The 19456-nt window shown below is 57.6% G+C and overlaps 7 protein-coding genes across 8 annotated transcripts; 3 read left to right on the forward strand and 4 right to left on the reverse strand.

The window, feature by feature from the left end:
* Window positions 1–1220: 1220 nt before the first annotated feature.
* IUM83_08985 (putative serine protease family S09X) lies at window positions 1221–2828 on the reverse strand (the record flags this gene model as incomplete). Its single annotated transcript, XM_067933392.1, has 1 exon — window positions 1221–2828. The coding sequence occupies one exon, from the start codon at window positions 2826–2828 to the stop codon at window positions 1221–1223; it is 1608 nt and encodes a 535-aa protein (XP_067781170.1).
* A 255-nt stretch (window positions 2829–3083) lies between these two features.
* On the reverse strand, window positions 3084–4846 carry IUM83_08986 (Cytochrome c oxidase assembly protein COX15; the record flags this gene model as incomplete). Its single annotated transcript, XM_067933393.1, has 5 exons — window positions 3084–3725; window positions 3809–4087; window positions 4174–4425; window positions 4520–4669; window positions 4784–4846. 5 exons carry the CDS (start codon window positions 4844–4846, stop codon window positions 3084–3086), a joined length of 1386 nt encoding a protein of 461 aa, XP_067781162.1.
* Window positions 4847–5341: 495 nt separating this feature from the next.
* IUM83_08987 (uncharacterized protein) lies at window positions 5342–5892 on the forward strand (the record flags this gene model as incomplete). Its single annotated transcript, XM_067933394.1, has 3 exons — window positions 5342–5451; window positions 5513–5609; window positions 5680–5892. 3 exons carry the CDS (start codon window positions 5342–5344, stop codon window positions 5890–5892), a joined length of 420 nt encoding a protein of 139 aa, XP_067781161.1.
* Window positions 5893–6690: 798 nt separating this feature from the next.
* Window positions 6691–7719, reverse strand: IUM83_08988 (Mitochondrial Carrier (MC) Family; the record flags this gene model as incomplete). Its single annotated transcript, XM_067933395.1, has 1 exon — window positions 6691–7719. One exon carries the CDS (start codon window positions 7717–7719, stop codon window positions 6691–6693), a length of 1029 nt encoding a protein of 342 aa, XP_067781164.1.
* Window positions 7376–7765, forward strand: IUM83_08989 (uncharacterized protein; the record flags this gene model as incomplete). The annotated part of the gene is made up of 1 exon (XM_067933396.1): window positions 7376–7765. One exon carries the CDS (start codon window positions 7376–7378, stop codon window positions 7763–7765), a length of 390 nt encoding a protein of 129 aa, XP_067781163.1.
* Window positions 7766–8097: 332 nt separating this feature from the next.
* IUM83_08990 (Cytochrome oxidase assembly protein) lies at window positions 8098–9458 on the reverse strand (the record flags this gene model as incomplete). The annotated part of the gene is made up of 7 exons (XM_067933397.1): window positions 8098–8341; window positions 8413–8624; window positions 8704–8790; window positions 8857–8961; window positions 9029–9148; window positions 9210–9335; window positions 9414–9458. The coding sequence occupies 7 exons, from the start codon at window positions 9456–9458 to the stop codon at window positions 8098–8100; spliced, it is 939 nt and encodes a 312-aa protein (XP_067781050.1).
* A 5932-nt stretch (window positions 9459–15390) lies between these two features.
* On the forward strand, window positions 15391–18288 carry IUM83_08991 (plasma-membrane proton-efflux P-type ATPase; the record flags this gene model as incomplete). 2 transcript variants are annotated; one of them, XM_067933398.1, is made up of 2 exons in its annotated part: window positions 15391–18056; window positions 18186–18288. In XM_067933398.1, 2 exons carry the CDS (start codon window positions 15391–15393, stop codon window positions 18286–18288), a joined length of 2769 nt encoding a protein of 922 aa, XP_067781052.1. The 2 variants fall into 2 exon arrangements, with proteins under 2 accessions (XP_067781052.1, XP_067781051.1); XM_067933399.1 differs by having other exon boundaries at window positions 15391–18288.
* Between the last annotated feature and the right edge of the window lie 1168 nt (window positions 18289–19456).

A 19456-nucleotide genomic window follows, 5' to 3' on the forward strand; every position in this document is an offset into this window, starting at 1 on the left:
GGCTTTTTTCACGGGTATCTTTGCTGTCCGCTTCGGCAACCGTAACATGATTTTGTGGGGGTTGGCAAGCATGGTTGCGATGTCGATCGGCATGACAGTGGCGTTCATCGTAAACCTTCCAGCTTTGGCGGTCGCATTCACAGCTCTGTACGTGATCGTGTTTGGCGTAACCCTGGGTCCGCTCGTGTGGATCATGACTGCTGACATGTTCCCGGACTCGATCCGTGCCACTGGGTCTTCCTTGTGCATTGGCTTCAACTGGTTGTGCAACTTGATTGTCGGCGTGTCATACCCGTACGTCTCCGTTGCTCTGGGAAGGTACGCGTACGTGCCGTTTGTCGTACTTATTTCGATCTTTTATCTCATGGCGGTGAAGCTCGTTCCTGAGACGTCTGGAAAGTCAGCAGAGGAGATTCAGGCGGAGTTTGACTTGCGCCGCGACAAATAAGCCAAGTGTCTGCTTGATAGGGGAAATATGAACAGGAATTAAAGTCGCTCCAGTGTTTTAATACAAACGGTAGAGTTTCACTTGGTATGGTTGCTTGCAAGTTGATCATTTTGCTACGAACAATCCCAACAGCAATGTCAACAAGTTAGCGCCGAGTCTCCTTCACACAATTATACGATGAATATAATCATTATTACCAATCGAGTACTCTTCTTAGGCGTGGATTTTGCAGGCACAAACAAAACTTTGGTGGGGTAATCCCCAACTAGCCTGCTCGAGTCCATCCAATCACCTGCACCGCGTTCAGCAACGTTGGAAGCCACTACACCCTGGCAGACTTTTGGTCGCGGAGGCTTAGACGGGATCGGTATCATTCACCTGGGTATTTTTTGCTGCAAGCAATACCTCGTCGGAGAAAGGAATCTTCAACCTATGCAACCCACCTGGACGCTACTTGGTTGTTATTGCTATCTAACAAGCACGTCAATGTCGTAGCTGAGGCTCCGAGATTTTTGAATGCAGTTTTACTGTCAAGACCAGTTCATACCAATAGTTTTTAATCCACGACCCAGCCCTGAGTCCCGCATTGCTATCGGCGCTCTCACTTCTACACCACATATAAACTGCGCAAGCAAACTCTAGATGGTCGAGATTTGTTCATCCCGTTATAGAGACAGAATCGACATTCGTCGGACATTGTGGACTTGTGCGACTTCAGCTGTGGCCTTCTATATACTGTGCCATCAATGTCTGGTTCGCAAGTTCCACTTAGTTACTTTGCAAGCTTCGCCGCCTCAGATTCGTCCTCCGCATCGCTCGAGTGGTCGATACTCAATCGTCGAGCCAATTCCGCATCCGAGAGGATGCTCGACGCGTTGCTCTTCATCGACGACAGCAGACTTGGTGAATCAGTTCCCGACGCTCCCAAGTCTTCTTCATATTTTGCGTCAGGGCGAACGTCACCTTCACTGCGACGGCGGCCTTTAGGCGTGGCTGAATGCCTACCAGCAGCAGTGGCATTGACGGCTTCGGATGTATCCACCGGCGCTGGTTTACTCTCGTCCGTACCATTGACTGACTTCGAATGTGCACTAGTAGTCGGGGCCTCGGTCTCTTCCTCTTCTGACGTCGACGCCTTAACTTGCTGTACATCGTTGGCTGCCTGTTTGCTGGATCTCCTATAGCGTGCGTAGAGCTTGAGCACCAGGTCCACCATCTCCTTCTTCTCAATACACGTGACGTCGCTGTATCCAGCGCGATCGATACACTGCTTGAGCTCCTTAATAGACATTTTGTGCACGGCCTCAATCGAGACACCGGGCTCTAACGGATTCTTGTACACTCGCGACGGCTTCTTGCGCTTGGGCGACACCTTCTTGTCGGCTTTCCCTGTCTGAACCTGCTGTCGCTGCGTAGGCGAGAGGTCAAAAGTGGATAAATCATCCGGCAGCGGCATCAACCCGACCATAACTCGCAGGAACTGCAGCGCCTGGATGAAGAAGTTGAACGGGCGGGGGCTGTTGTGTCCTCCCGGGAACTTGAACAGTTGATTCGGGCCGTTGTGCAGTTTATACAGCGCCTCCACGTGGTGCGGCCCCACCAGCTCGTCCTGCAGCCCCACCACGAAGAACGCCGGCACCGCGCACTTGTGCACCTTGGCGATAGGCTTCAACTTGAACATGTCGAACTTGGCCCGCTTCTTGATATCCCTCCGGATGAGTCTCATGACCAGCTTGACGGCGATCTTGGGCACGCCCAGCTTGCCGTCCTCCACGAGCTCCGAGGCCAGCCGCGGCAGGCTCGAGAAGGGCGAGTCCAGCACCATGGCGTTCACGCTCGCGTCCGTCTCCGCGTACATGAGCGCCGCCACGGCGCCCATGCTGCGGCCCCAGAGGCACAGACTCGAGGCCTCCCCGGTCTTGCGCACGTACTTGACGGCCGTGGCGATGTCCGCGCGCTCGTGGTAGCCGAGCGACACGTACTTGCCCTCGGACAGCCCGGAGCCGCAGAAGTCGAGCGCGAAGACCGTGAAGCCCGCGGGCAGCGCGTACATGACGATCTCGAGGGCGCCCAGGCGGCACGAGCTGTTGCCGTGCAGCACCAGGATGCACGGGCGCTTGTCCTTGTCCTTGTCCTGCGTCTGCTCCTGGCCGCGCGGCTTCCACCAGCTGCACTCGAGCGTGTAGCCCGCCGGGTTCTTGAGCTTCAGGTCCAGGCGCTGCACCGACACGTCCCCGATCTGCGCGCGCTTGGGCCCGAGCTCCGACGGCGCGTACTGCGCGCGTAGCGGCCGGATCACCGTGCTCACGAGCCCCTCATAGCCCTCCTTGATCATGGACCACATGCCGCGGCGGTCGCCGGCGGTGGCCGAGTCGTCCATGGCGACGGCAGACTACGATAGTATTAGTGACCGTTACCACGTTGAGACTATGGTGGGTGCTTTTTGTATCAGAGATGTTGCCAAAAGTTCGTGTACGATGTGGTGGCGTTCATTTATGTGGTGTTGTATTTTTTGTGGCGTTTTGAGTTGATTTGTGTTGTGTATTCTAAAGCGACGTTGACGGAGTCGCTTCAAGGTGGACGCATGTGAGCGTCCACCTCATATTGACAGACGTGCAGTGGCTGCAACGCAGGCTTACAGCGTCTTGGGCGCGGCCTTGATGGCGGCCGTGGCGACCTTCTTGAGCGGCTTGGCAAAGTTGAGCGTGTGCTGCGACCAGAGCGTGGCCGTCATGAGCGCGATGGCGCCGCACTGGTGCGACACGGCCAGCGGGATCGGCACGCAGTTGATGAGCGTCGTGATGCCCAGCAGCACCTGGCCGCTGGCGGCGGCCAGCGCCATGTTCAGCGCGTTGCGCGACTGCTGCGGCAGCTGGCTCCAGATGTGCGGGCGGCGAGCCATGGCGTACACGCCGCCGAAGCCCGTCAGCGTGCTCAGCGCGAGGATGCGGTGGTCCAGCTGCACGAGCGGCACGTTCTCGAAGAAGTTCTTCCACTTGGGCTCGAGCACGAGCAGGTCGTCCGGGATCCACTGGTCGTCCATCTTGGGGAACGTGTTGTAGGCCATGCCGGCGTCGATGCCCGCCACGAACGCACCCGAGATGATCGTGTAGCCCAGAGCGGTGGAGACGTGGCCCAGGATCTTGCGGATAAACCGAGTCTGCTTCAGGACGTCCGGCGAGATCATCTCGCGCGTCATGGCAGCGCGCGACGGAGGCGCCACCAGGTTGAAACCAGTCCAGAGAAGAACGCCCAGCGTCGTGAAGGCAAAACCAAGCTGTGAATTGCAACAAGCAAGCGCAAAACAGTCAGCACCTAAGCCAGCACTAATCGATAAAATCCGATGCAAATTGTACTTACGTGCGTGGCGAGACGGTAAGGGCTGACGCGCACTTCGTTACGCTTCTCGAGCTGCTCCTTGCCGTGCTCCTCCAGACCACTGCGCACCATCCACCAGCCGACACCTCCCTGTGCCGCACCCAGACCGAAGAGCACGCCGAAGCGCTTGTACAGCTCCACCGGGAGACGCTTACGCAGCATGAAGTAGATCAACGGCGCCGTGTACATCATGCCGACCGTGCGGCCCAGCATGCGGTGGCCGTACTCCCACCAGAAAATGCCCTTGAAGTCCTCCACCGTCTACGCAACATCAACAACCACATAAGTCCACCTCATTAACAACCACATCAACACTTTGCAGTAACCGCAACCACAAACAATCTTACCATGTTCTTGCGCTGCTGGTACTCCGGGAACTGCTTGTAGATCTCGAACTGGGCTTCCCACTCCTCCGGGGTCATGGGGGGCAGACTGCCCTGCGGCTTCCACTGCACCATAGACAGCCCCGACCTCGTAAGACGGGTAGCTCCTCCGACGGCGATCATGCCGCCGACCATGGCCGCCGTGCCGAAGATCCAGTACGCGATCGGGCGGTTGGCCGCCACGTTCTCGATCGTCGCCGTGGAGGCCGCGAACTTCTGCGGAATTGCACACCACACAGTGTCACCATGGCACATTGCACACCACCACAACCTGCAGCTCTATAGCATTGCAATCGCTCGGACCACGCACCCGAGCTTTCGTGGAGTAGACGAGCGGCTGCTTGGGCGTCTTTGTGGCCTGCAGGCCCAGGCGCGACCACAGCGACGCCGACTTGGTCGGCGCAGCCACCGCGGGCTTCACCATCGTCTGGTAGCGGCTGCCGGCCAGCCCGAAGCCTCTCTGCACCACCAGCACGCCAAAGTCGGTTAGAGGATCCGGAATTCGGTGGTGCGACTTCTACAACGTCGCGTTCTGGTGCGATTTCGCCAATTCCAACGCGGGGGAGCGACGTACAGTGGCGGCGAAGCTGTGGGAGCCACCGAACTGCGCGCTGCGTCGAGCTGCCTGCGCCAGCATCGTCGTCCGGAAGGTTATCAGAGCTGCGTGGGGACTTGGTCGCGTTTCTCGATCTGGGCGATTTTCAACCAGAAAGTGACCGGCTTCAAAGCCATGCAGTTCACGTAACCAGGGTACGATGACAGAGTAACCGAGTCGTAACCCAGATGGTGAAGTTGAAGTGCACTTCAACGGAATACAATGTGCCCGTGATAGGAGAGAAACTTTCTCGGTGATGTATGGACGTTTTCCGCTACCAAGCGGTCTCGCCTGTGGGGTGCCACTGCCGTAAGGCGTTATTCTGCTGGGGTCAGTCGTCATTTTGCAACGAGCAGATTGAATACGACGTGCCCGTTGGAGCAAAGACAATATGAGAGAAGCTTTCTCGGTAATGCAATGTACGTTTTCCGCTACCAAGCGGTCTCGCCGTCGTTCTGCAGAGGTCAATTACCATTTTGCAAAGACCAGAACAAGCTTGGGGTCAGTCGTCATTTTGCAAGGAGTAAAACACGCAAAATGCCTCGCCGACTGGCTGATCACACTGGCGACACCTATCACTGTACCGTGGAGTCGCTTACGACGGGCTGCATCATTCACCTCCAAAACGAGAGAACAGATGATGAGTGGTACGAGCAACCGTATGCTACTACAATTCAGGTCCAATGTGTTAATAGCAACTATTTGTAGGACGTGTGCGGTGACTCATGCAAATGTTAATGCTTTGTGGACTGGTTCGGGAACGCCACTGAGTGGTTTCCCTTTTACGGCCGTGGGGGTGCTACAGGTTTGTTTGACACTGTGAGCCAAGAGTATATGTTGCAAACTGGAGTCTTATGAGTATGTGATGTACTTAGGACGTTATCTACGCTACCAGTTACAGCGGTGCACACTGTTACGGTTCGGTGTCACTTATTAACAAGTACTCCCCCTACTACATGGAACTAAAGGTGCGACACAAACTTTTTTCGACGCCGGTGGAATGGTCGTTCCCCATGGTGCCAAAGGATGTCAGTAAGCTTGAAAAGCGAACTGCGGCACTAGCGCTTCGGCCCAAGATGAGTGAGTAAAGTTGCTGGTACTGGGTAGGCTGCGGTGGAAGATAAGGCGACAATGAAGCGTTTAACATTTTGCTTCGTATCCTTCACGAGTCATCGACCATACGTCGGCGTAGGCTATTGTGTAGCAGAGTGCTCAGCCCTGTTTGCTCACTCTTCCTAGTGCTTAGTGAGGATATCTACGTAAGTTCACCTGAATAATTATGCATCTTAATCGGATTTTCCTGAGGCTCGGTTTGTTTTGAGGACATGGGTCGTCACCAGCCGCTTCAAATATTGACCGCCGTCACTCACTCGATAAAAGCGAAGCTTTCGACAGCATGATGTCAAGACTCACTAATGCGGCTTACGACGATCAAAACTAGGCCGCCGCGAATCTCTTGATGGGCACCACAACGCCCTCGACAAGTATCGCAAGACCTTGACAAGCATCGCGTGGCGTTTAGTTATTTAAAGGCCAGGAAACCACGCGTGACCCACGACACGCAAACCAAGGCGCTTGGTAAGCATCGGAGGTGTCATCGCTAAGCCCTTGACAACGTTTCGACAATGTGAACTCGGGCCATGATGGTCAAAGCAAGCCTCAGTTGACAAGGAACACAACAAGGTCAGGACACAGTCAATAACAAACTACTTCAACGTAAACGATAACGAGGGCCCGCAGCTTGTATATTAGTTTAAATATCGGACCTACGTTTCCATTCACATGACCAAACACGGTCACTCATCTCGCCCGTCCACCCCTGCTCCGCTCGCCTTCCGGCTGTGGTGAGTGACCCTTGTCAACACAACTGCAGCCCGTCCACCGTCTCATGCGATGCCGAGCTTCTCCTTTCCGAGCTCGTAGCACGATATCATGATGGCGCAGGACGGCGCCACGCGGGCGAGGCGCGCACTGAGTCCCGTGAAGGCTCCGCTCACGCCCTTGGTCGCGACCACCTGTCTGAGCACCACCATGCCGGAGGGCTGCGACCCCTGCGCCGTCATGCACACTTGTTGCAGCGTCTTCACCACATCGAAGGGGGTTGTGACCGTGGCCGCAATGGCACCCGAGACCGCTCCACATGCGAACGCCCTCTGCGTCCTCGTGAGCTCCTCCACGGAGTACATCCGTCTCTGGAGGTTCTCGTACGACGTCCAGTAGATGGCCGAGAACGGCACGTCCCGAGCCAACGTGGCTCCAAGTCCATTGAGCAGCGACGCGTAGCCCCCGCGTCGCACCGCCTGCTGGAACGTGGCCACGATACTGGCCCCCGTCTTGTCACCCTGCATCCTGGTCCTGATGAGCTCGATGGGGGACGTGATGGAGGCCGCGACGATCCGAGCCGTGGTGCCCGCCAGCAGCGGCACCACCCCCTCCATCTGCGGGAGCTGCTGGCGGCCCTCGTGCAGCAGCAGGTCGTACGACATGTAGTAGAGCACCGTGGAGGGCACGGCGATGACCATGGCGGGGGACAGCCCCGCGAACAGGCCGCGCAGCCCCTCGGTCTGGAAGATGTGGCGCAGCGCGTGCGACGTGCCCTGCAGCTGCAGCGGCGCCACTGCGCGCGAGCAGGACATGCGCATGGCCGGCAGCCCGCGTCGCGAGGCCTGCAGCTTCTCCACGGGGCGCGTGAGGCAGCGGCTGCAGGCGCAGCGGCTGCGGCAGCGGCACTGCTCGGCGGCCGTGGCCACGGACGTGGCGACGCTCGAGTGCGTCACGGCCACGGGGGGCGTGTGGATCTGCGACTGGATGCGCACCTTGGCCACGTCCAGCGGCGTCACGAACAACGACGTGAGCAGCGCGCCCGAGGACGCCGCCGCCGCCTTCTTGAGCGTGTCCTCCGCCTTCAGCTCCATGTCCGTCCGCTGCGGGCAACTTGGCGAGTGTGGACCTCTCGGCTGAGCTGAGCCTATGGCTGCGGCATGTGCTGGGCCAATCAGCGGGCGGCCACGCGCGCAGAGCCAATCGCGGCGCGGATCGCTGCAAACACGGTGATTGGAAGATTCGGGGTGATGTTGGATGAGGTCGGTACGCTGAGGTTGGCTTGGACGATATAGTGCCTGTAACGGTTGAGTGAGGACGGAAAGTTCCGGTGGTCCACGCGACGAGACTACTAAAGACAGGTGGTGCAGTCATTTCGAGAAAGAGAGGATGCGCGTTTAACGCGGCGGAATGATTGCTTCAAAGTTGAAGTGTGGCGAGGTTGACTTGACCGGGGACTTGACTTCTGTCAACTACAGCTCGTCGCGACCTGCGCTGGCCTGCAGGCGCCTCTTCTGTACCGTTTGGTGCATATCGTGCGCCAGCGACTGCAGGAAGCGCAGCGGCATCCCGCGCGCGATGAAGCCCCGGTACACGACCTGCTCCTTGTCCACCAAGCCCTGCTGTCTCCGGAGCTCTGTGACGGCGTCGGTCAGGATCACCTCGTCCTCCTCGTCGATGGCCTCGTCCAGTGGATTCAGAGTCTTCAGTAGGAAGCTGCGCAGACAAATCAGACGTTAGTCGGTGTCCAGCGATCGTCAACCGGGGAAGGCAACTGACCGACGTACTCGTAAAGGTCTTCAACATGGATGTAGTTGTCGCGAAATCGCGACATGGCAGCGACCTGGTCGTAAGACCAGTCGATGATCTTGTCGAGTACCTCTTCGTTCGCGAACTCGGCGTTGAACGCGAACAGCTCGACGTCGGTCAGCCCAGGGACGACGGGAACTATTTCCTCCTCTTCGTCACCATCAGCTGGCTGATCGCTGCCCTGTTCATCCTGATTAAAGGCAAGCAACAGAAGTTAGTGATTTCCGGAGTGAGTTTCCAGTATTAAATAGCGCTCGCAATTTGCGAACCAATCTCCGATGCTGATCGAAGTACGCGTCGTAATTATCATTGTTTTTGTTGTTGCTGTCGTCGTCGTCTTCGTCGACGCGGTCATTCTGAAAAGAGTATGTTTTCATTAGGCAAACAATGTTGCAGCAAAGCAGAATTACCCGCTCACGCACCTGTTCGTACTGCTCTTCCGGGTAGTCGGGGTTCTCTTTATCATCGGTCACTTGATCACGCATGGCCTCCTCGCGTTCTCGCCTCTCCCATTCTTCCGTGTCGCGCTTTTGTGAAGGCTGTTTGTTAGAGCTTGTACCAAGCGCCGACTAAGCAAAATTGTTGAGCACACACCTGCCAACGTAGTTCTGCTTCGAGCCGCCGTTGCTCATACGGATATAGCTTTCGTTCTGCTGGGGCCTCGAGGGCTTCACTATCGTCGAATTCCTGGTCGGACTGTTTCCCTTCGTCTTCCTGTACAGTAACCACGTTAGTTATGATGTCGTCACTACACTCAAATTGAGGGGACCAGCACCATGAGTAAAACTTCCTCCCCAGCGTCGTCCTCCAGTTTTGCGCCAGCACTTTCGTCTTCATCATTTTCGGCGCTTATGACATCACCACTGTTGCCAACAACATCTTGAATGTCTGCTTTTGTGAGCTGGTCATCACACAAGCACAGAACTGCGAGTGAGTGCCGAGTACCGTGACAAGTTCTAACTGTTGCAGACGCCATCACCTCAAGCAGAGCACCAATGAGGATGACCAAGCGAAGTGATCTCATGTGGTCGTTGCGTCAATCAAAAGATATGAAATAGATCGAAAGGACGCGAAATGGAGAATACTATTCTCCAGTTCGCGTCTCAGAATAGACCTTCGTGGAATCTGATAAAGCAGCATGCAGCTGACGATGCCAACGCTCACGCTTGCGCCGTTGGGCAATGCCCAGCTGGAGCTCAGATTGATGTCCGCGCAGGGCGGTGCATTGCCGAATTATCGCTTCGAGCACGACTATGACGTTCACCTGCTGTTGCCGAACTGCGGGAATCTCACTGGTGCTGCTGTGGGGAGTTATCGCCTTCGGAATAATGCTCGACTTGTTGACAACCGCTGCAGCCGTACCGATGCCCCATGTACATCCGTCTGTCTACCGTACGCTCCAGGAGAAAGCAACGGTTAACCTGATGGTAACTATGCGTGACGGAACTACGACGGCACTCGAACAAGGCGGCGCTCTTAGTTTGGGGTCAGGGTCTACTTCAACGTCGCGAGGGACTCGAATCTCCCAGCTTGTGGCTTCTCTCAAGGCATCCACAGCGAGAGCACAGCGGTCTTTACTGGAGTTTCTCGGCGATAGGACGAAGACGACTGCAACGATTACGACGTTTTGGATTTCCAATCAATTGCTTATCGTCAATGCATCGATCGAGCTGCTGCATGCGCTGAAACAGCAACACGGTTCGTCGATAGCAGAAATTCACGAGGAGCAGATCCTAACAATGGGCAACTTCAACATTGAGTGTTCGGATGTGATAGCCGGTGTGGACGCTGAGGCGGACGCGAGCGTCTTGACGTGGAGTGTCGAGAAAATTGGCGCGAAGGCTGTATGGGCAATGGGGATAACGGGCGAGAACATCACGGTAGCCACAATCGACACTGGTGTCCGCGTCTCACACGAGGCGTTGCGAGACAGATATCGTGACGACTACGGTTGGTTCGACTCGGAAAGTAAAACTGCGGCACCTTACGATTTGTCGGGGCACGGAACTCACGTAATGGGATCGATAGTTGGTGCGAAGGGCGTAGGCGTAGCTCCAGGAGCAAATTGGATTGCTTGTCGAGGATGCAGGAGTACGTCGTCGTGCCTCGAGTCGAGCTTGCTAGCTTGCTCTCAATTTGTGTTATGCCCCACGAACTGGAAGGGTCGAGAAGCAAACTGTAGCAAAGCTCCCCACGTTGTGAACAATAGCTGGGGGGTCAATCGTGGGGCTGCAAATTTCACCGCGGTTATTGCAGCCTGGCAAGCGGCTGGGATTATCCCGGTATTTTCAATTGGCAATTCGGGTTCGCCGGGAACCTGCGGAACTGTGGTCTCGCCCGGGGATGCGGCAAATGTTATTGGAGTGGGTGCTACTGACTCCATGGACTTACTACTACCACAGAGCTCCGCAGGGCCTTCTTTTGACGAGCGTATTAAACCCGACATCATAGCACCGGGAGTGAGAATTTATTCTGCTTGGTGGACTCGAGATAATGTCTACACTATCGCTTCAGGAACGAGTATGGCATCACCCCATGTCGCTGGAGCAGCCGCATTGCTACTCAGCGCAAAGCCCGGGTTAGCATACAAGCAGGTTTGGACTGTGCTAACTACCACCTCAACGGATGGAGGTCTCTCTGCTTTTCACGGATCCTGCGGAAACACCTCGAGCTCAACATTTCCAAACAACATTTTCGGCTACGGACGGCTCGATGTTCATCGAGCTGTTGATGCAGCGACAAGCAATTGAATGAACTACAACTCTTAGTGGTCGTGCAAAAGATTAATTACCGATTCACGATTTGTTGCCTCGTGTTAGTGATCTCCGCAATCGCCAGCATGAAAGCTACGATGCACTCTTACGGCTCGTAGTTGCCGAGCGTGGTGTAGCCCTCGTCACCCTTGGCAGGGTCCCAGAAAAACTCGTAGTCCATGAGTGGGGTGAGTGGCCAGTCGTTCTTGAAGCGCTCGACGAGGTCCGGGTTCGCCATGAACTTGCGAGCAAAGCCCACTAGGTCTGCCGAGCCGCTCCTAAGGACGCCTTCGGCGATGTCTCTCGAGTAGCCCTTGTTGGCGATGACGATCCCCTTGAAGGCGGTCTTGGCGTCAAAGGTAGTAAGCGGGCGGCATTTTCCGTGGTAGTGGGCATCAGCTCCGACACCTTCCCAACCATCGAGAATGGCCAAGTACACCAAGCCGTGCTCCGCGAGACGACCGTACACGTACGTGAACATTTCGACGTTGTCGGAGCTGCCCATACCTCCGTACGGACTGTTCGGAGCCGTGCGTATGCCAATGCGGTCAGCCGGGTACACCGTCTTCACTGCCTCGATGACGTCGTTCAGAAAGCGGTAGCGATTTTCAAACGAACCGCCATAAATGTCGGTGCGCTGGTTCGTGCAGGACTGGAGGAACTGGTCAATCAGATAGCCTCCCGCGGCGTGCACCTCGATGCCATCGAAACCCGCCTCCTTGGCTCGTTCAGCGCACTGGCGCCACTGGTCCACTACCTCGGGGATCTCGTTCAGTGACAACGCACGGGCTCGCTCGTAGCCCACGTGTTCCCCGTTCGCGTTTCGGGTCCTGCCGGTCTCATACAACGTGGCTGATGACGAGACGACCTCGTAGTTCTCATGGAACGAAGGGTGGGACTGACGCCCCATGTGCCACAGCTGCACGAATATCTTGCCTCCCTTCTTGTGCACGCGGTTGACCACCTCTTTCCACCCCTGGACTTGCTCGTCAGTGTAGAGCGCCGGTGACCCATACCACCCGAAAGCTTGTTCGGAGATGGCACACGCTTCGGTGACAACGAGTCCGGCGCCGGCGCGCTGTTCGTAGTAGGCGGCGTTGCGCTCCAGCGGTGCGTGGGTGCGGATGTCGCTGCGAGCACGGGTAACGGGTCCGTACACGATTCGGTTCTTGAGCTCGAAGTCCTTGCCGAGACGCAGCGGCGTGAAAAGCGTGTAGTCGGCGGTCTTAGCGACCATGGTCTTGGTTTGGTGGTGTTGAGTGTTCGGGAGCTTGGCAATTTGGAAGTGGTTCCTCGCACCGAAGACAAGAAGATTAGCGCTCAGAAGACCCCAAGACGCGGAAGACTATCGATGGCCTGGAAAACCACGACGAGTTCCTGCCTGACCTAATCAAGGCGTTTGCGTCACACACGTTCACGTATGCTCGTGACGAGACCGAAGCAAAGCATTTCCGTGGCTTCCCTCGCCACTGCTAGCTTGGTGCTTGGTGTCCTCACTGCACGACGACAGTACTGTACGAAGTCTTTCTGACCTAAACAAGACGTTTGCGTCAGGGAGATCAAGTGTAGCCATCTATTTATTACCTGTGATTATGCTCAGCTAGACTGAGCTAATCACGCTTACGCATGGATCGAGCGGCATAACCGTTTGCGCTGGAAGCTCGCCCGCAAGTTTTCACTTTGCAATTGACTTCTCACTAGCAACCACAGCAAATACCAAGCAACGACGTCACCACTGACCAGCTACTATGGCTCCCGCTGAAAACTATAAGCTTTTCACCCCGCTCCAGTTGGGGTATGACCTCGAGCTGAAGAACCGCGTCGTGTTCGGCCCTGCCACTCGCGCTCGCATCAATCCTGTGAGCCATGCCCCCAGCGAGATAAACGCTATCTACTACGAGCAGCGCGCTGGGGCCGGTCTCATCATCTCGGAGGGCTGCGCCATCTCCGAGCAGGGCTTCGGGTGGTACGGGTCACCGGGACTCTTCACGGATGAGCAGGCTGCGGGGTGGAAGGAGGTCGTTGACCGCGTGCACAAGAACGGAGGCAAGATCTTCGTGCAACTCTGGCATATGGGCCGGCAGTCGCATCCTTCATTCCATGCGAACAACGAGGTGGTCTCAGCTTCTGCAACAATGCTCGAAGGTGGCAACACTCGTAACGCTGACGGGGAGCGGACGGGTTTCGAGAAAGCTCGAGCGCTGACGCTCAACGAGATCCCCGACGTGGTGGAGCAATATCGGAAGTGCGCTGAACTTGCCAAGAAGGTGGGCTTCGACGGAGCCGAGGTGCACGCCGGCAGCGGCTATCTTATCGACCAGTTCCTTCAAGCGTGCACGAACCAGCGCACCGACAAGTACGGCGGCTCATTCGAGAACCGCTACCGCCTTCTCGACGAAATCGCGGAGGCCGTGAAAACGGTGTATCCGGCCAACCACATCGGTGTACGGGTGTCTCCCTCCAGCAAGTACGGCGGCATGGGCAGTGCTGATAACGAGGAGATGTTCACGTACGTGTTTCAGCGCTTGTCGGAGCTCGACCTCGGGTACTTGGCGATCCTGGATGGCTACGGCTTTGGCTACTCGGACAAGAGCCGCGTGATGACAGCGCTCGACGCCAAGATGCACTTCAAGGGGATCGTGATGGCCAACTGCAGCTACACGCGGGACACTGCGGAGGGGGTAATCCACAGCGGCGCAGCCGACCTGGTGAGCTTCGTGCGTGGGTTTATGGCGAACCCGGACCTGGTGGAGCGGTTCCGAAACGACTGGCCGCTGAACGACGAGCTGGGCTACGAGTTCTACTGGGACCCTGCGAAGCGCCAAGAGGGCTACATCACGCCACCGGCATACAAGTCGGAGCGGCCCTGTCCGTTGAAGAAGTTTTTGCCTAGCTTTTGAAATGCGCAAGCAGGACCAGAACGCAGCCTGCAGTATGGTAACTGCAGTTGAATGCATCTCCGATACGTTGGATTTGGAGTTTTGTCGCCTTTTTTAATCTGCTGCTGTGCATGTATTCGCTTCAGGAAAGGGGTTATGTAGTTGGACCACCACGACTTTCGATTTCGTTGTGTAAAAAGCTAGCAGCGGGTTGTGAGTCCGAAAGCACTCTGCCGCGTCGAACGTGGCGGTAGTTGCCCAATCGACTGGTGCTTGGTGCCGCCGTGCCTGGCGTGGCAAACCATTTGTCTGCTCCGGCTGGTCGTGCGTACTGGTGAGTTTTGCATCGCTTGGTGGGTGCAGCAAGCAATTTGGCGGAGGAATCGTACAGTTCGGGGTGGACTCAGTTCGCACCCAAATTTACGGCGAGCGCGGTCGAGCTAGCGCTGGCGAGTGTTCAATCGAGGATGTAGTAACCACTCCCCGCGACGAAACCGCGGTACAATAACTTACCGCGCCAACTACAGAGCGTACCACCGGACTCGTTGATTCGCGCACACGAGCCGTGACGAGCCGCATCATTCCCTCCATCGCGGGTATGGCCAATCTTGAGGCGAGAGCGTTAACATTTACGTTCAGCGAGTGGAGGCCACCGCGGTATGCAAACGAATGGCGTCTTGGCCGCCTGGAAACGTGCTTCGCAGAGGCGAATATTTTGAACGGTGAGCGCAGGGGCTCGGCACTGTAAGTCGATGTGTGGACACCTCCGTCGACTGGCTTCAAGTGCGGAGCAGTACGTGGCGAGGCTGTCCACGGGAAAAGCAAGCGCCCAAGCTTACCAGTATTCGGCGCCACATCTTGCGCTGTGCCAGCCGCCACGGTCCGCCCCACGCTCAGAATCTGCGATACCGGCGCAAAATTCGCCGTGGCCGTGCCACGTACTTGGATCGCCTCGGACTCAGCGCCAGCTGGGGCGAGGAACCCGCTACGTGAAATATCTCGGGCTGCCCAGCTAAATCAACACAGAGCCTCTGATCCAGCCGGGCAACGGGCAAGACCAGCGGCGCAATGGGCTTATGTGTCCGCGATCACGCCCACGTGGGGGTGCTCTGCGGAGCTGCTGATCGTCACAAAGCTCTGTTAAAAAACCGGCCGGAGATGGGGCTCAAAGAATCCGGCGACTCGATTGGCCAGTTCGAAAGCGGATCTTTGAGAGGGAGAGAGCCCACCTGCTGCTTCAGTTGCGAGCCACCCAGACCCAGGCCAGTCTCACTTCTCGATTCGCCGGACTCCCCCCAAAAGACCCACCTCGGCGGACTCAAGCATGTCGGAGCACAGCCCGCTGCTCGCCAACGGCGACGAGCACTCGTACAGCGGCGTGAGCAACGACGACCGGTTCTACATGGGCGTGGACAAGCGCTCGCTGCTGGACACGGGCGAGGCCGGCCTGAGCACCGTGGAGGCCTCGCGCCGGCTCAAGGTCTTCGGCCCGAACGAGCTCGAGACGAAGGAGAAGAGCCCGTGGGTGAAGCTGGCCGAGCAGTTCTGGGGCCCCATGCCCATCATGATCTGGCTGGCCATCCTCGTGGAGGCCATCACCAAGGACTGGCCCGACTTCTTCGTGCTGCTCTTCCTGCAGCTGCTCAACGGCGTCGTGGGCTGGTACGAGGAGCTCAAGGCCGGCAACGCCGTGGCCGCGCTCAAGGCCAGCCTCAAGCCCGAGGCGCAGGTCATCCGCGACGGCGTGCACCAGACCATCAACGCCGCGCTGCTCGTGCCGGGCGACCGCGTCACGCTCTCGGCCGGCTCGGCCGTGCCCGCGGACTGCGACCTGTGCGAGGGCAACCCGGTGCAGATCGACCAGGCCGCGCTCACGGGCGAGTCCTTCCCCGTGACCATGGCCACGGGCGACAACGCCAAGATGGGCTCCACCGTCGTGCGCGGCGAGGTGGAGGCCGTGGTGTCGGCCACCGGCGGCCAGACCTTCTTCGGCAAGACGGCCAGCCTCATCTCGTCCGTGGACGAGGTGAGCCACTTCCAGAAGATCCTCATCCGCATCACCATGTTCCTCATGGCCATCTCCTTCGTGCTCGTGGGCTTCTGCCTCGGCTACCTCATCTACAACGGCGAGGACTTCCTCGAGGCCATCGCCTTCTGCGTCGTGCTGCTCGTGGCCTCCATCCCCATCGCCATGCAGGTGGTGTGCACGTCCACCATGGCCCTGGGCTCCCGCAAGCTCGCGGAGGAGAAGGTCATCGTCACCCAGCTGCAGTCCATCGAGACCCTCTCGGGCATGAACATGCTGTGCTCGGACAAGACCGGCACGCTCACCCGCAACAAGATGGAGCTGCAGGATGACCTGCCCATTTTCCACCCGACGGCCACTCGCGAGGAGGTGCTGGTCACCGCTGCGCTTGCTGCCAAGTGGAAGGAGCCGCCTAAGGACGCTCTGGACACGCTGGTGCTCAACGCCATCGACCTGCGCCCGCTTGACCAGTACACGATGATGGACCACTTGCCGTTCGACCCCTCGGTCAAGCGCACGGAGTCGACGATCCGCGGCCCGGACGGTAACGTATTCAAGGTGACCAAGGGCGCCCCGCAAATCATTCTGGCGCTTGCTCACAACGTCACGGAGATCCAGGAGGACGTGGAGGCGAAGGTGCTCGACCTGGCCAAGCGTGGCATCCGCTCGCTTGCTGTGGCTCGCACCTCGGACGAGGAGGCCGATGGCGGCTGGGTGTTCCTGGGCATTATGACCTTCCTGGACCCCCCGCGTCACGACACCAAGCGCACGATTGAGCTCGCCCACGAGAACGGCATCGGCGTGAAGATGATCACTGGCGACCAGGCTGCTATTGCTGTGGAGACCTGCCGCATGCTCGGAATGGGCACGACTATCCTGGGCACGGACGTGCTGCCGACGGCCAACGTGCAGGATGGTCTCTCGGCGACTCTTGGTGCGGACTACGGCGCCATTGTTGAGAGCGCTGATGGTTTCGCGCAGGTGTTCCCGGAGCACAAGTTCCTGATTGTCGAGGTGCTGCGCCAGCGCGGCTGGGTGTGTGGTATGACCGGCGATGGTGTCAACGATGCCCCCGCTCTGAAGAAGGCCGACGTCGGCATTGCCGTCGAGGGATCCACTGACGCTGCTCGCGCTGCCGCTGACATTGTCCTCACGCAGCCTGGTCTGTCCGTCATTATTAACGCCATCACGCTGTCGCGCAAGATCTTCCAGCGCATGCGCAACTACGTGACGTACCGCATTGCCTGCACGATTCAGCTGCTTATGTTCTTCTTCATCTCGGTGCTGCTGTTTCACCCGGACAGCTGCCGCTTCCAGCACTTCATCCCTCACGTTGGTGAGTGCCCGTACAACAACAACGAGAGCACGGAGGCTGTGGACCCGTACTTCAAGCTGCCGGTCATTGCCTTGGTGCTTATCACGATCCTGAACGACGGCACGATTATCTCGATCGCCTACGACAATGTGGTGCCCTCGAAGCGCCCCGAGACCTGGAACCTGCCCCGCATCTACTGGGTGTCGACGACGCTTGGTCTGATCGCTGTCGCCAGCTCGCTGCTGCTGTTGTTCTGGGGTCTTGACTCGTGGAACAAGAACGGTGTGCTTGCCTACTTCGGCGTGGGCGACCTGCCGTACGACCAGGTGATGATGATGATGTACCTAAAGATCTCGCTGTCGGACTTCATGACGGTGTTCACGGCTCGTACCGAGGGTCTGTTCTTCACGCGCGCACCCGGCCGTCTTCTGGCGGTTGCTGCTTGCTTCGCCACGGTCGTGTCCACGCTCCTCGCCATCTTCTGGCCGTTCACGGAGATGGAAGCCATCTCGCTCAAGCTTGCCGGATTCGTGTGGGTCTACTGCCTCGCCTGGTTCTTCATTCAGGACCTGGGCAAGGTTCTCCTTGTCTTCCTCCTGGAGCACATCGACCACATGAACGTGTTCGAGCAGAAGGTCAGCAGCAAGAAGTACGTGAAGCAGGAGGCTCAGCGCCAGAACCGCATCCGCATGGGCTCGACTCTGCTCAACAACGACTCGTTCATGCGCGGCTCGTTCGTTGCCGGCCGCCCGGTCGGTGGCTCTTTCGTGGAGCGCAGCATGACGCTGGAGCAGGCCATGGACCGCCTCGTGCGCCTTGAGGCTGAGATGAAGGCCATCCGTGCCGTGATCCAGAACGCCTCGGGTACCGGCAAGCTCTAAATGGCTCCGCAAGGAGTTGAGTGGATGCAACACGCGACGCTGTAGCGCCGCACAGACGGCGCTGACAGGTTGGACCTCACCAGGTTGGTCTGTTCATATGAGTGACTGCCCGTAGCATTTACAGATTGGAGGTAGGAGGAGTTGCAGAGATAGAAGAGTTGTGCGTCAATGCGAGCTTGCTACTTTCATTTTTTGAAACAATTCATCTTCATGTTTTGCATGTGTGTGCAGTAGGCGGACTGCCTTACGCTTGTGCAGCCGTAGAACTGCAGCGTGTTCAACAAGATACCTTATCTTTTGGTATTTTTCAGCGGCAACTACTGTACCAAAAGTACATTCAAGAGCTGTCAGCTCGCACCAACCGATTCGTTTCGGTAACCTTGTCGGCCCTGGACCAGGTCGTCCAGCACTCCAAGTAGATGAATGCCCGTCATAGACTTGCACGGACAAGCGTGCACCAGTGAACCTGAGGGTACACGCAGAGACCACTTGCCCGCCCAGCAAGCCGGGCAAGCTTGCTTGGCTCCGAGGGATCTTTTACGTCTACAGGTGCAAATGTGACGTGACGATCGGCTGTCTGTCGATGAGCGGCGGGCTTCCCTCGGTCCCGACCACCGGATCGGTTGTCGACGCGTTTTATGCCGGTGGGAGGATCGTTTCTTGCGCGCCGGCAACACGTACCTCCACGTTGGCGCCAGCGGCCGTGGCAATTGGCGGGGGCAGCAAGATTTCCACCGCATCAAGACGCTCAGGCGTCTCGCCGTCATGCTTGGCGAAGTGGCAGCCGCTGCAGATTTCGCCCAGCCTGCACTGCAGGACAGCAACTCGCCGTCTACAGATTAATTTCGCGAGACGCGCTGGTCCTCCGTCCGTTCGCAGCAGCACCCAATGCTCACGTCATTGATGGCGTGGTCCTTGGTTAAAGTTACCACATTCGGATTTCTACCTTCATGCACTTCTCAAAACTGCGAGCCGACACTTCCGATCAACCGCAACAGTACAGTACACCCGCCGAACTGCCGCTTGCTGCTAAAATTGTAGCACACCGTTGGTGCTTTTCGCTCTCTTTACGGCCCACTTCACTCCACGCCTGCCAACAGCTACAACGCGCTGGGGGAGGGATGACATCTCGTTCTCGACTGTCGCCGAATGTCGGGCTTCCCGCCGA

The sequence above is a fragment of the Phytophthora cinnamomi genome (genome assembly GCF_018691715.1).
Source record: "Phytophthora cinnamomi strain GKB4 chromosome Unknown Contig120, whole genome shotgun sequence".
Taxonomy (NCBI): Eukaryota; Oomycota; class Peronosporomycetes; order Peronosporales; family Peronosporaceae; genus Phytophthora; species Phytophthora cinnamomi.